General features: G+C 33.0%; 1 protein-coding gene across 2 annotated transcripts; it reads left to right on the top strand.

Moving 5' to 3' along the window:
- Window positions 1-1,042: 1,042 nt before the first annotated feature.
- Window positions 1,043-14,800, top strand: LOC148627475 (uncharacterized). 2 transcript variants are annotated; one of them, XM_088573757.1, is made up of 7 exons: window positions 1,043-1,128; window positions 3,329-3,401; window positions 4,472-4,537; window positions 5,833-5,921; window positions 9,078-9,201; window positions 11,159-11,388; window positions 12,105-14,800. In XM_088573757.1, exons 2-7 carry the CDS (start codon window positions 3,374-3,376, stop codon window positions 14,727-14,729), a joined length of 3,162 nt encoding a protein of 1,053 aa, XP_088429883.1. In that variant the 5' UTR covers window positions 1,043-1,128; window positions 3,329-3,373; the 3' UTR covers window positions 14,730-14,800. The 2 variants fall into 2 exon arrangements, with proteins under 2 accessions (XP_088429883.1, XP_088429875.1); XM_088573749.1 differs by having other exon boundaries at window positions 1,060-1,156.
- The last annotated feature ends 1,181 nt before the right edge of the window (window positions 14,801-15,981 follow it).

Below are 15,981 nucleotides of genomic sequence, written 5' to 3'. Positions count from 1 at the left end.
TGAATTTTAAAATGGCATTGGCATCTATATAGTCGGTGTTTCAAAAACCGAAATCAACCGGAATATTTCTACTGATTGCTGACAAGTGTAGGAGAGTTCTTCGCGATAGAGTTATCAAGGGAACCAAGGTTATAGCGGTAATCAAAAGAACGTAATCTAGGGACAAAGACCAGACATGGAAAACAGACATACACAACAAAGAACATAAAGTAACAAAAGTCATACATACAAAGTAACAAAAGCAAATCAGCAACTCGGACTTCAATAAAAACATCATCCACTTACCGATGATTTGGTTTTGGTTGGCAAAAAAGCCACTGAGTGGCATGGGACATCAACTTCAATCAATTTTTTTCACTTTTTTAAGATAATCGAAAAATTCTTTTAATTCCTTACACTGCCAAAAATACCCTTTTTGTCCATGTAATTTTGAAATTAATATTCAGTAATTAGACTATAAAAGCATAAGATTTTAATTATAATTTTACATGAAAATAGAGGTTTATATATAAATATCATTACAAATTTATTTCTCAAGTAAAAGAGTTATAATTTCACATACAAAATATGAATTATTTTACCTTTGTGAAACATTTTACTGAATAAAAGTTGGATATAAAATAACAAAGTTATTCATCACTACTTTCTGTTTTTTTTTGGTTTTTTTTCTTCAAAAATTAAATAAAAATATTTCTAGATAAATATAAAAACAAATTAACAAATTATATAAATGGTATATTTAAATATATTTTGTTTGTAGAATAATCAGAGATGGAAACTTACACATTTCATGTATAATTAAGTGACATTTGCTCACGAACATTCATACGTCGTAAACTCTTAAAAACTTGTTTTGAAAATGAAATATATTAGAATGAAATTTAAATTATGCTAGGTTTATTTAAGATGGTTGATAGTCATTTCCGAAAAGCATATTTCTGATCATTTCTTCATTCATGTGCGACCGACAGAGGCAACATGCGATTACGCTTTATTCGTCACAAGACCGGGACGTAACATTTAATATAGACTGTTGCTATTTAAAACAAGGGAGGTTATCTCGGCAAACATGGCGGAAGATTTGAAAAGATTTATTTTTGAAGAAAAAGATAACTTCAGAAGATACAGGTCAAACATAGAAGCAATAATAAAAAAGGTTGACTACAATAAATGTTTAAAAAGGAAGTCAAAGTACCTGAGAAATGTCCTTTCATCGGTATTTTTAGTCCCTTATGCCTAAGTGGCCTTTACCTACATATACTGCAGGACTGTCTATCGCACCTGCCATATCTACAATAATCCTTTTTGGATTTAACATAAGGTACTGGTACCTTTAAATTTAAAAAAAAGAAAATTAAGGTTTTGGATGATGTGTTATACACTGAACAGCTACGTATTTTCAGATTGCTGTGAATTTCTTCCCAATTTTATACATGTACCTGTAGCTATGGGCATACTGCCAGTACTGGTCAAGGAAATAGTCACCACCAACAGTTCCTGTACAATTATTTCTTGTGCAAATTTAAGTTCAAATATCATTTAAATTGCGGACATTGTGCTTCCAATATAGTGACCGGTCACACAAAAAATTTCTTTGAGAAATATAATTTTGGTTAGCACAATGGCAAGAATTGCTTCTTGGTGATATTACCCCTCTGACCAGTAGTCCTAAGATGGGGTAGCTCAAATAACTGAAGACCTTTGTATTAATGGAAAACCAGGTGTATATATCTTAAAACCTCAATAAAATACATATTTGGGTAGTATAATTGCTAACTACATGTATGTTAACCATACTTAAAGTAAGTTTTTTTAAGAAAAAATAGTTCCTTATGAAGAATTAAGGTACTCCAACGAAAGCATGATAATCAGTATGGCGTTAGTACTTTGTAATTAGTCATGTGTCTTTCCAACACCATACTGTTTATAACATACTTTTGTTAACATTTTATTCAGGTCTGTGACCCTCATTTTCACACCTTGGACCTTTAAAGTTTTATTTAAAGGGGTCCTGGACCTTCAGCCCTTTTAATTGCCACTTTAATGTACACTTGCTTTTCTTTAAGTTGATTATTGATTTGAAACTTGCAAAGTCCAGAACCTTCCACTCTAGATAGCAAATTAGAACCTGTAGAAGCTATTTTAAAGCCAAAAAAATCACAAGAAGGATGCTTTTCATAGCTGTGTCTTATTTTTAGTGTAAGTGGTTAACATATACATGTATATTAGATCTGGATTTTTTGTTGATTTTGTACAGTTCATGAAAAAGACTATGTGTCTACAACCTTCACTAGTTAGAGAGTAAGCCACTGCTAGAGTAAGCATCTTATATTGACTTTTGGAGGTAGGTCAAGGGTAGGTGACATAACTCTTGAAATCAGTGATATGTTTGAATCATATTCAATTTCACCAAAGCGTGTCAAACTTTCATTTGAAACAGAATGAAATCAATCCAAGTTATTGTAAGAATTGTGTTCCTTACCCTAGGTCTACTTCCTTTAATGTCATTAAATTGTCCATACTAAAGAGGGTCTACTGAATAAAATGTTGATAAAACAGAATGTCACCCTTCACCAGTCAATAGTCCATAAAATGGTAAATCCTGTATTATATACAAATATAGAAACATAACCTTAGTTACATGCATGTACAGAGTGCATTAGTAAGTCATTTCATTTTTTAACCTTTCCTCCAAATCTTGATAGTATCATTCCTTTGAATAAGCCCCTCACAAACTCTCTGGTCAAAATTTCTCTTGCTAAAAATATAAATTAAAACTTGGAAAGGGCTACTTGTCTGAATGTCTGGTACACATTGTAATTCAATTCTTTTCAATTAAAAACCTAATCCAGAGTGGCAAACAAGACTTTTAATCAATCTGAGATACATGTACATTTTCATGTTATGTCTGGAAATAAATTCCTGGCCTGTTTTTTTGTTTTTGTTTTTGTTTTTTGTTGTATATTGGTGATTGTGATCTGTACATTAAATAACAATGAAATCTCACATACCCAGGTAGGGAAGGAGATATACAATGTATACAGTGTGTATACTGTAATAATACATGTGTGTCATTTCTACATGAAAAGGGTTTGCAGTTTGAAAAGAAGTCAAACGTACAATACCATAGTACTACAGAAACACTGATGTATTTACTGACAAGTACATTTTGTACATATGTACATTGCATGGAGAAAATACAACAGTAACATGTAAAAATGTAATGTTGATAAGGGTTTGTTTCAAATGAACTTCAATGTGCAATTTTGTATCAGGAATAATCTTGCATTTTACTCTAAATAACATGTAATGTCTGTTTATTTTTCAGTATGACCAACACTTTCCTGATGACTTTGAGATAGATCTAGAAACCATGACTAGCTATTCCAAGAAGGATGAAAGTTTGTATCTGAAATACTTGTTGAACTAATCTGAGCTGTTTTTAAAGATAATTTTTAGTTATGTTTTTATGCCTGTATAAAAATTTGTGGTAATTCAGTAACAGTGATTTGGATAGAAATGCTCAAGCTTGAAACCCAAAACCAAAGTGTGCACTTCATGCATTTTGGGGGAAATTATCATGAATGGAATGCTACATGTATTGTTATTTAACTTTCTTGCATAATACATTTTTTTTTTCGATTTTATTAGAACAGTCTTTTTTAGAATGAAATAATATAGTGTTCAGTGAAATTTTAGTGTTCTTTTGAAGGTCAGAGGGTGGCCACTAAAAGGTGGAACCCTCTAGGCTACTGATTTTGTTGAAGGTCAGAGGGTGGCCACCAAAAGGAGGAACCCTCTAGGCTACTGATTTTGTTGAAGGTTAGAGGGTGGCCATTAAAATGAGGAACACTCTAGGCTACTGATTTTGTTAAAGGTCTGATGGTGGCCACCAAAAGGAGGAACAATCTAGGCTACTGATTTTGTTGAAGGTCAGAGGGTGGCCACCAAAAGGAGGAACACTCTAGGCTACTTATTTTGTCGAAGGTCAGTGGGTGGCCACCAATAGGAGGAACCGTCTAGGCTACTGATTTTGTTGAAGGTCAGAGGGTGGCCACCAAAAGGAGGAACACTCTAGGCTACTGATTTTGTTGAAGGTCAGTGGGTGGCCACCAATAGGAGGAACAATCTAGGCTATTTATTTTATTGAAGGTTAGAGGCCACCAGAAGGAGGAACCCTCTAGGCTACTGATTTTGTTGAAGGTTAGAGGGTGGCCACCAAAAGGAGGAACCCTCTAGGCTACTGATTTTGTTGAAGGTTAGAGGGTGGCCACCAGAAGGAGGGACCCTCTAGGCTACTTATTTTGTTACCACTTTTAAGCCCTTGAATTAATTTTGTTTTTAATATCGTTAGATGATCAGTCACAGAAATACCATTAAGAAGAAAATAGTATTCCTTTTGTTCCTTTACTCATGATAATCAATAATTTGATTTATTTATATATTTTTATATTCAAGATGTTTTTTTTAGATAAACTGAGAAGAATGAAGCCAAAACCATTTGGACACTCAAAGCTTTTCACTACGAAAAGAAAAGGTATGTTAAACAATTTGATCGTTATACCCACTCAATGAGTAAGAGGTACTATATTGGGATCCTCGTCTGTCTAAAATCTTGGCTCTCACAAGACAGATTGATCTCAAATTTAGTATGTCTTTTTATCTATGTCCTTGTTGGTAATTTTAGTAGATGTCCGATATCAACTTCTATTTCATGGGACTTTCCCATTTTTCACTGATAGGAATGAAAAAGAAAATTTTAGACACAAAATACTTTTCAACTTTGGTCCATGGCTTTATATAGACGGGCATGCCTTGAAAGTGTTTTTTTTTTTGCTGTTCTATACAAGCTTCTTGTATGAATCGGGGTAAAACTAGCATGACAATGCATGCAACTTCATGTTTTGTGTATATTACCCCAATACCAACTGTTCTTTTTTCCAGATATTCAAAGGGAAATAACTCCCAAGGTTGAACAGTAAATAAATTTTGTTTGAAACTAAAATGATTTATCTTTGGTAATTACAAGATGATTTCTCAGATTTTTTTCAAATTTATTATACAAAATTATCTTTCTTGCCCTTTTCAAGAAGAGTCCCTACACAGTGCCTTTTTTTTTTTTATTAAAAGAGCCTCAGTCGGTTATATTGATACACTGTTTATGTATGCATTTCAATACACACACATTCCTATGCACATGTATGCGAGCGCGGACAAATATTTACACATAATCGGCTGCTCAACGACAGTGAAGGTGGCATGGACAAAGTGATAGTTGGCATTGAAAAATATGAGATGTAAACAATTGAACAGGAATATAATTATCAAGGAAATACAACAAGGAAGAAGGAAAATTACAACAAGGTGTTTTCAAGGGTTCAGTCAGACTTAGTTATAAGTTTCTTTACCCGAGCTGAAAATTACTCTGCCACACTCTTTGGAACTACACAGCCGCCATATTGGTTTCAGGTTGACAGGCGTTCATGCATGTTAGAACGATCTGGTGTAGTTCATGCATGTATGAACTTTCTGGCAATGACATTCTCGACCAATCAAAAACGGCTATAAGCATGAAGAATCTCATGATTAGAATTATACATGTATATAAAACTATCTTCAATAACTATTATTGTGTTCGTGCATAAAACTATAACTAATGACAAATCTGTGATTTGTTTCCAGTCACAAATTATATACAATGTATACCCATACATGCCTATAATTCTGTGTGAATTAATATGAATCTTAATCCTTTTCCATTTTTCAAGTTGTGAGTAAGTATGTCAGAGGTCACCTGGAGTATTTGATGTTTATATTGATCTCTTGTTACAGAAATGTCTGAGACATACAGAGTTAATTCAGCCAAGGATGAATCTGTTTTCTCCTTACTTACAGATGATGATGGCAGTCTTGTTGACCTAGTATGTAGAAGTGTTAGACTTGTGTTACTTAAAACAAATGCTGAAGATACATGTAGATTTGTTACCTAAAACAAAAGCTGAAGATACATGTAGATTCTCCTTCAGTAATGAGTGATTTTTTCTCCTCTCGAGATGGTAAAATTAAGATTTTCAACATTCAAGCTTTAAAAAGCATTTTAAAATCTGAATTTTACCATAGAGAGTGGGAAAATAATTTAAATCAAGAATAGGGTATGTAAGTCTCGTCACATGACTCTGTGTTTTCATGAGAATGGGTCCTTGTCTACCATTCAAACGCATTGAGATTCGTCATTAACATAGCACTAATTCAACATAAAAAGCAAAATATCTTTCTGTGTAAAAATACTGTTAAAAAATGAGAAATACAGGATACAAATTTTAAGAAAGGTATAAAAAAAGAAGATTTTGCATTGTGATGCAGCGCTTTGATTTCCCAGAAGTAAACAATAAAATACAGGTCGGTCTTTGGATTTCAATACGTTCTACATAAAAAATTCTGGAAGGGAAACTGAAACTAGAACGAGACATACAAACCCTATAGACTGATGGAGAATCTGTTTCTGCATTGAAATCTGTAGAATACTTGGAAAATGTAAAATGGTACAAAAATTCTTGCAGAAATCTATTCACTGCTTGGTGGGTTAAAAGCCACTTGCATTTAGAATGGAAGAAAGAAGTTTACATAATGCCAAATTCAGGAAATATTTGGTCTGATCATCATGGTACAATCAGACTTTGGTCTGACTTGTCACATTCAGGAAAGATTTGGTCTGGTCATCATGGTACAATCAGACCTTGGTCTGACTTCTCACATTCAGGAAAGATTTGGTCTTGTCATCATGGTTCAATCAGACCTTGGTCTGACTTGTCACATGCAGGAAAGATTATTCTGGTCATCATGGTACAATCAGACTTTGGTCTGACTTGTCACATTCAGGAAAGATTTGGTCTGGTCATCATGGTACAATCACTTTGGTCTGACTTGTCACATTCAGGAAAGATTTGGTCTGGTCATCATGGTACAATCACTTTGGTCTGACTTGTCACATTCAGGAAAGATTTGGTCTGGTCATCATGGTACAATCACTTTGGTCTGACTTGTCACATTCAGGAAATATTTGGTCTGGTCATCATGGTACAATCAGACCTTGGTCTGACTTGTCACATTCAGGAAAGATTTGGTCTGGTCATCATGGTACAGACTTTGGTCTGACTTGTCACATGTTTCTATTACCATTTTTCTTAACAACAAGATGTTGTGTAGTGATATATTTCTTTCTTTAATTCATATCATTCTTTTCATTCAGAAAATCATGAAATTAATTAATAACATATATATATTTATTGAAAAAAAACAAATGATTTTATACAGAAATTAAAGGAAAATTTACCAGTGACTGAATGCTTTTGGCACGTCTCTGTATGTATAAGCTTTGAAAAGATTAGAATTTAGTACGTGGGCTGAGTTAACCTCCTGCACACCCCCACTCATCAACCAAAATATGATTTTCAGGTACCCTTATACCTCCCATTTATGAATCTTTTTGTTGCCAGAAAATAAACTGAAGCATTTTTGTATTTTTTGGCTACTTTTTATACCTCGTTGAGGCAAAAATCTATTTTTAAGATGATACAAACTTCTTTTTTCTACAGAACATATTAAACTGACATATGTATGTGTCATTATGTAGCCCAATGTCTCAGCTTCACAATAGTACCAAGAAAGTTGTGGTAACACTTAGGGTTTTGCAGTAAAATGCAAAAAATATACCCCTCCTGGCCGAAAAGTTGCTTAAATTGACATATTTTTCAATGTCAAAACCCCTAGAGTATAAATGCTTCCGTAAAAAATGGCTTATTTGGTATTTTCTGTTTAGTTTTATCACAACTTATACTTCTGGGGTTCTTTTGATGAATTTTGGCGATTTTCATAGTCAGAATTTATAAAAAAATATGAAAAATGGGATTTTCGATTTTTTCGAAAAGTCACACAAATTCCACAAGTTATGTACTAACTAAAACATCTCAGATTTGGTATCATTTGATAGATAATTTAATTTTCTACATAAATGAACACAAAAAACTAATTTTCAAGAAAGGATTTTCAGAAAATGTTAAAAACATCACACCTACCCCTAGAAAACTGGTCTCGATATCAAACAAAATTCTCATTCACAGCATACTGACATTGTAGAACTCATATTTTAGTTATTCATAATTAAGATAATGATGTACCTAACACATCTGATCAATTCAAGCGCTTAGATTTTCCTTTTGGGGTGACATTACTATAAGATCGATAAAATGGGAATTTTTAGAATTTAAGAATTTCTTCTATATCACCTGTTATTTCCATTTTTTTAGAATATCGTAGTTCGATCAAGCTTTTGTGTGATACAGTTCATTAATATAATGTCTTAGCTTCAAAATGAGCTCAAGTAATAAATATTTCAACTTTTCGAAGTCAAGTTAGATGGAAAATTGCCACTCCTGCCCATGAATAAAAATGCCTCAACATGAACTAAAATTTTAATAATTAATATATAAACAGTGTACAATAGACATGTTGGGTACTATTGTTTTAATTATCAATGTATTCAACATATGTTCTCATTTCAGGGGCATATTTTTTAAATTTTAATGTGATAATAATGAGTTTTTCATAAAAGGGGAATTTTCAGAATTTCATATTTCCTTTCATTTCACCTATAATTGGCATTTTTTTTTCAAATACCGTACTTCAGACAAGCTTTTGTATATTTAAATACAATCATATAGTGTCGTAGCTTTGTAATGAACACAAGTAATAAATATTTGAACTTTTCCAAGTCCAAATAGGTGAAAAATTGCCACCCCCACCCATCAGAAGAATACCAAAATATGAACCAAAATGTCAATTTTTAGCACATAATCGACGTAAAAAAGACATGTTGGGTACTATTGTTTTAATTATCAATGTATTCAAAGTTTCTTTTTCTTTCAGACAAGTTACTTTCAGTTTCAAGCTTTGGTGACAAATTGATTTAGTAATGGGAGGTATAAAGGTACCTAAAAATCACCATGAAGTTGATGAATGGGGGTGCATGGTGGACCCTCCCAGCCCATGGACTAATTTAAATTTATTTATTGTTTTAGACATTGAAGGACAGTCCATCTGACAGGATATCTCCTGATGGAAAAGATACATACAATCAAGATGTGTCAGTATATACTGATGTTTCTCCAGAAGAGGACAATACAGAGTTACTGTCCCTGAAAAGTTTGTTTAATGTTTCATTTCTTTTTATTAGATTTTATGTATGGATTATATAAGAATTTCTTTTTGCAAGTTGTGGATATTACAGTAATTATATTTCTACAGTTCTTTCTTTAGAATCCAAGCTTCTGGCAAAGTATTCAAAATTATGTGGGAGATTTTTACTTAGAAGCAAAATTTTTATGTAAAAAATTGATTATTTTAGTATTTTTAACTGAAATAAAGTAATTTTAACAAAAAATCTCTCACAGATACATTTTAATATGGAAGATACTAAATATTTCATTGAATTTTGTTGAAGTCTCCCCATAATGTGGGTCGATTTCAGCATGTATTGAAATTGAAGAATAATGACAATTAACTGCTCTCAACTATACTCGGCGTCACATAAATAACATACTGTTAAAATTTGAATAAAAATATTTTCTACGACTTTATTGACACCAACCGTCGTTTAAATTGTCTTAAATGACTTGCTCATTCGTTTAGCCAAACAGCTTCTCAAAAACAAGTCGCTTATTAGCTTAAATCATGCGTAACAAATCCTTACGGGAAAATCCCATACTAATATCCGCCATGTTGGTTTTTACGGGACGATTTGTTTACAAACGAAGTGCGTAAGTTCCCGTCGAACTCCGGTGACAATCGTCTGCTTGATCAACTTCTCGGTATTATACGTTGTTCGCGTAAAATAAATCCGAGATATCCGAAATAACGCCGAATTGCATTCTGGGTTCTTCGGTTTTTGGACAAACCATTTTAACGTAAACAACATCTCCTAGCAACCCGATCACTGTAAACATGGCCGACTTTTTACAATGTAAATATTGCCACCTAGAATTAAAATCTGACCGGAATTTAACGATTCAATGTTTAGGGAGAAGCCGTTTGGCTAAACGAATGAGCAAGTCATTTAAGACAATTTAAACGACGGTAGGTGTCAATAAAGTCGTAGAAAATATTTTTATTCAAATTTTAACAGTATGTTATTTATGTGACGCCGACTATAAATATTTGTTTATTATTGATAATAAAAAAAAACTAATATTTCTTTAATAGATTGAAATTTTGGTCAATAATGCATGGGACATACCAACATCTGTAGACATTTCTGTACAAAAATCCTATTAAATGTTATCAGTTTCCCACAATGATTAAAATTACTTGTGTTTGAACGTATTTTCTTCAGAGGAAATATAAAGAAAGAATTACTTTCCTTTTTTTTTCTTTACTATAAAACTCATTGTAGCCTTATTAAGGAATGTGGTTTTATGTCATGATTTTTAAGAACATTCATTTTTGGTCACAATTGCATCTATGGCATACATGTACATAAGTACATTAATTTAGATCTGGGGCGACACTTTTTTTGCCATGATACTCATCCATTGAAGCAATTTTAAGCTATTATAGTCTATATATTTCATTCAGTTTGTCAGGAGCTGTGGAAACCCCACTCCATGTACCTCATATGCTAAAATGAAACATTCTTTTCTGTTTTTTATTTTTTATTGAATTTTATTATACATTTTCATCATTTGTCATCAAAGTTTACAAACAACAAATATGAACTAATTGTTATTAGTTATACAATATGAAATTAAGGTGAGATAACAAGCTTTATTTGACAGCACTTTGTCACTCATTCTTGGTTACTTTTAGCATTAATAACATTTCCTAGGCAAAAGTTTGGATTATATATGGCTGGCATGGTAATATACAAGAATAATTTTCCATGTTCCCAAAAAATACACAAGTTGAAAAAAAATGTAAAGCACTTCGCAATGTACTTGATTAGAATCATTACAAGAAAATTTAAAAGGTCTTGGATAAAATGCAGATGATAAAATATAATTTGTACAATTAGATAATAAAATCATCAGTTTTGACAATTACATTACATACCATACAACTACAGGTAAATCAGTACCTGAATGTGGTAATGATTTGTATTTTTTAGCCAGTTACTTTGAAATTATCAGTGACAAACATGATGAACCAAGTGATGCCGAGACACTCAGTTCTTACTCCTCTGAGAGCCTTGAGGATGAGTTGGATTCAGAGGAGGCTGATGATGAGGATAGCCAAGCTGATGATAAAGTTCCTCAAGCTAGCATTCATATTGATGACTCTAGCTCACTGTCTTCTGTAGATGAGAGGGATGATACTGCTAAGCATTTTAACAATCAGGTTTGTCTAATTCATGACCTTAACATTTCTTACATTACTCAGTATGTTATGCAAAAAATTTTTAACTGCATTTACTACTTTGTCCATATACCCATTTTGGATGGGGGGGGGGGGGGGGGTAAATGAAGAAAACTAAATTAGCAGTCCTGTAATGAATTCACACTGGAATTGCTGAGAAGGCATGTGAATATTCAATTCAATGTACATTGTGGAAACATTACCAAAAGTTTATTTACCCCTAATTCCCAATGTAAAATGATCAAAATTTAATGTGATGCAATGAAACATTTCAACTTCTTAATGAACATGGAAGGTTTGAAAACACATTAAAAAAACAGTGCTGTCAGATTTTAAATTGTGTACATGTATTAATTATGATTTGAAGATGTTTATTATAAATTATGGACAAAATTTGATATATATATTTTTTTAAAAAAAACTGCATTTTGTTACATAAAATCTGAATTATGATTTTTTTACTGCATGTTATTATAGAGTGTTAGTTAAAGTAGAAAGATGTGCATTGTTCAGTTATCTGTAAAAAACATTTTGTTAATTTTTTTTATTTTGGATGGGGATCTTTCTGGCTTTATAATCAGTAGTCTAGCTTAATAGAAAATTATTATATTAGCATTTTCATCATTTTTAACATTCCAATTTTACTGAGTTAAACTCAAATAGTACCTTTCTTCATGAAATGAATTTACTTTTTTTAGAGGTGTAGCGTACCAGTTAATTGTAATAATGAGATAGATGAAGTTGACGGCTACTGTTCAGATAATAGAGTAGCACATCCATATCCTGTATCTAGAGTTTCAAAGGCTGAAGGAAAAGTTGAACCCAGCACATGCTATAACAGATTCTCAGTATTGCATACAGATGGGTCAAAATATACAAAACCTATCCGAGGTAGACACATTGGTTATGAGAATAAGGAAAGTATAGAAAAGTGGGTGGAAGAAACCAACTTGAAAACTGGAATAAGTCCAGCTAGAAAGGATTCTAAACAAGCAGATGATAAATTTACGGATACAACTTCCATTCATCATTTAGGAAAACACAGGACAAAATTTGGACACCAACAACATAGGGGTAAATTTGATGTACAAGTCTGTACTAGCAATACAAGTCATGAAACCATTGAAAAAAAAGTTCAAAGGTTGCCAGAGTCACTCATCAGGAGAAAAAGAAATATTCATTCACATACACGGGCAGACATTGGCAATGGAGTTTCAGAGGGTATGAACCAAACTTTTACTGTTTCTCAAAAGCATCATAGGTCAGAGATACATGGTAGGTCATTCTATTCTAAAGAGCATAATACAGAACATCAGAAGACTTATAGGCTTTCAGAACCAAGAATGTTTGATGAGGCTAAACCTACTTCAGAAAGACCTCCTTCTGATGAGAGGTATGCTGATAGTGTTGACTATTATATCAATTTAGATGACATGAACAATAATGATAAGACATCTACTAAAAATGTAAAACCATCAAGGAGTTCATCAATATCAATAAACATGTTTAAAGGGGATGACAGTAATAGATTTTCAAGGGAGGTTATAAATGACCCATGGACATCACCTCTCCCATTTAAAAAGAAAATAAGAAGAAAGTTTGTTCCAAGGGAGGATACAGCAAAACTAATAAATCTCATTATTCAGCCACAGCCTGAAGTTACACAAATGCTGTCACCAAGGTCATTCCATCGACAGTACAATGAATACATTTCTGCCATCAATCCTTACGTGGAGACCGAACAATATCTAGATAGGTATATGGCAGAGAAAATGACTAAAACAACACACTTGGAGTCACAATCCTCAGGTGAAAGGACCAGTTGCAATGTGCAACAAGCAGTAAAGATGCCATGTGAATCCAAATATTCAAATCTCTCTTCATTGAACACTTGGATTAAGGTTTCCCATAGACAGTCATATAAAGAATGTGATTCAACTGTATGGCCTTTTTGTGAATATGGTATAAGCACAGGTGCTTCAAGTACTAATTTAGAAAGAAGAGATGATAGATTTGTACCATCAAGATTTGATGATGATAGAATGGATCCTGTTGGCTTTAGGGATGAACTTAGAAAGTATAATACTATGTGTAGGGAACAAAACAACAACAACGATATATCACTGAAGAAAGACACCAGACAGGCTCAAATGTTCTCTCCATACAAAAGCGCTAAGGATTTGACAAATATTGAAATCTTTGCAAATAACTCATTTTATTCGCCAGATGTACCTAGAAGGTTGTCTCATGTTCATGAAGACACAAGTAAATCTGTCCCTGCCAAACTCATTCACAGCACTAAAGATTCAACCACAAGTAAAAGTAGGTATGAAAATGGTCCTCTTAGATTTAGCAGGACTAAGCTCAGAGCAAAAAGAAGTTTGCCTATGGAAGAGCCAGTGGAAGTAAGCCACATTGACAATAGAGGTGTGAGCAACAGACTGTCAACCTTACATACACCTAGTAAAACAGACATAACTACACATACAACCAAAAATACTAGACTTGAAGACTCACCATCATCTGTGTTATCAAGGCTAAATCTGAGTACTCCATCAAGATGTAGGGATCATTTCACAAGATTTAAAGCCCAGATACCCCATTTATCATCTAATGATGCAGAGATGACCCAAAGAAGTGAAGAAATACACACAGATGTTATTGTTGACAAACGAAATGAAAAAAGATTACAAAACTGTCGTATTCCAAGTCAGCAGGATCTTTTGCATGAGGAAGCAAACTTAAGGACAAATAGATTTTCTAAAACCAATTTAGTTGACCAATATATTTCTAGTGATAACACTGAACAAACACTTCTTACTACTTCTGACAAACGAAATGAAAAAAGATTACAAAACTGTAGTATTCCAAGTCAGCAGGATCTTTTGCATGAGGAAGCAAACTTAAGGACAAATAGATTTTCTAAAACCAATTTAGTTGACCAATATATTTCTAGTGATAACACTGAACAAACACTTCTTACTACTTCTGGTTATACAAGGGATTGTTCAAACTATACGAGTCACAATATGAAAAGCCAAGCTAATGCACAAAAATATAGTGACACACAGCCTAGACCAGAGCAATGCAAAGTAGTTAGAAATCCAAACCATCATGGCAATGAAAGGAGCAGTGTTTCTGCTCAGAGAATCTTACCTAATTATGATTTGATAAAGGTAGGATGGAAAGGACGACGGAAAGCATTATTTCAGAGTACACCAATGAAAACAAATGACATGTGTGCATTGGATAGTACAATATCTACCATACATGATGCCATGTCTGATGAATCTGATTGTGAAATTGTTACAATATCACCATAAGCTTTAAAAATCAGATTTTAGTTTTTTGTTGTATTATTATTAATCTGTGTATTAAATGATTTAATATAGTCTTTTGGACTTACTGAAACATAAGCTGAAATTCTCTTTTGCTTTTAAATTTCAACACAAACTGTTGTCATATTTTAGTATTTGTTCTTCTTTTGACAGACCTATTTTAGTACATTTCTGTCCATCCATTTGTCCCTCTGTCCAAACCTCATATAACTCAAAAAAGTATTTCTAGAGATTTTGGGTTTTTTTTGTCTTATATCTGTATATGTTTTCAAATCAGAAGGAAGCTTCCTTTGTTTTCTATTGCTGTTTTACCAATGGTGGGAGCAGGTATAGTAACCTCTCCAATATGTCCATCATGCTTAAGTGTACCTACTTAGTGTAACCTGAAACTCAAAAAGAGTTATTCAAACTTTGGGCAGGGATTGTATACATATTGAAGATGTGCATCTTTTATTATGGAGAAATTTGAATAATTTATTCCAACATTTTAAGTTTTTTGAACATAGCCATTTTTGTCACTTTATATTGTAAACAGTACCTACTTTGTGTTATCTGTAACTCAAGAGGTATTGAACCAATATTATTCACTTGACACAGTGTTTACATACATAGATGTGCAGCTCATAATATAGAAATTTCTACACTAGTTTTGTTCTTTTTTTTTTGCAAATTGTTTATATACTTATTGAAGACGCCAATGTACTGCCAAACATATGGTGGTGATGCGGGTCCAGACATGTATTGGTCTTTGTTTTATCTTTTAGTTGCAACACTTGGTTGCGAGTTCTTATGCAATATCTTCCTTAGGGGTGGGTAGGCGTCAACGAACGATAACTGGAAAGTTACATCTGATTCAAACCAAATTTTGGGATATTGTTACCTATCAGACAAGTGAGATCCCTATTGATTTAGTGGAGAAATTCGTCTTAGGTCATGGTCACAGCGGCAAAAAAAATTTATTTTTTCCCCATAAAATTGAGGTTTCTTGACGATAACTCAAAAAGTCAACATCTGATTCAAACCAAACTCTGGGACATTGTTACATACCAGGTAAGTGATCATAAGATCCCTGTGGATATTGGGGGGAAATTACGTTTAAGGTCAAGGTCGCAGAGGCATGAAAAATGAGGTTTCCAGACAAAAAAAACTAAACCTTTGATTCAAACCGGACGTTAGGATATTGTAACATGTCAGATAAGTGGGATACCTATTGATTTGGGAAGTTTTGGTCAAGGTC

This window comes from Perna viridis, chromosome 1 (genome assembly GCF_037379345.1).
Source record: "Perna viridis isolate PV_CMFRI_1.1 ecotype Kerala chromosome 1, ASM3737934v1, whole genome shotgun sequence".
NCBI classification, from domain to species: Eukaryota; Metazoa; Mollusca; class Bivalvia; order Mytilida; family Mytilidae; genus Perna; species Perna viridis.
This window is presented reverse-complemented; position numbering and strand designations above follow the sequence as displayed.

What these genes read in the sequence shown, in the direction of transcription:
- LOC148627475 (XM_088573749.1), top strand. Translation starts at nt 1,070, where the DNA reads ATGGCGGAAGATTTGAAAAGATTTATTTTTGAAGAAAAAGATAACTTC. An exon ending in TTTCACTACGAAAAGAAAAG is followed by an intron (nt 4,538 to 5,832) that starts GTATGTTAAACA and finishes CTCTTGTTACAG; the next exon opens with AAATGTCTGAGACATACAGA. An exon ending in AGAGTTACTGTCCCTGAAAA is followed by an intron (nt 9,202 to 11,158) that starts GTTTGTTTAATG and finishes TGTATTTTTTAG; the next exon opens with CCAGTTACTTTGAAATTATC.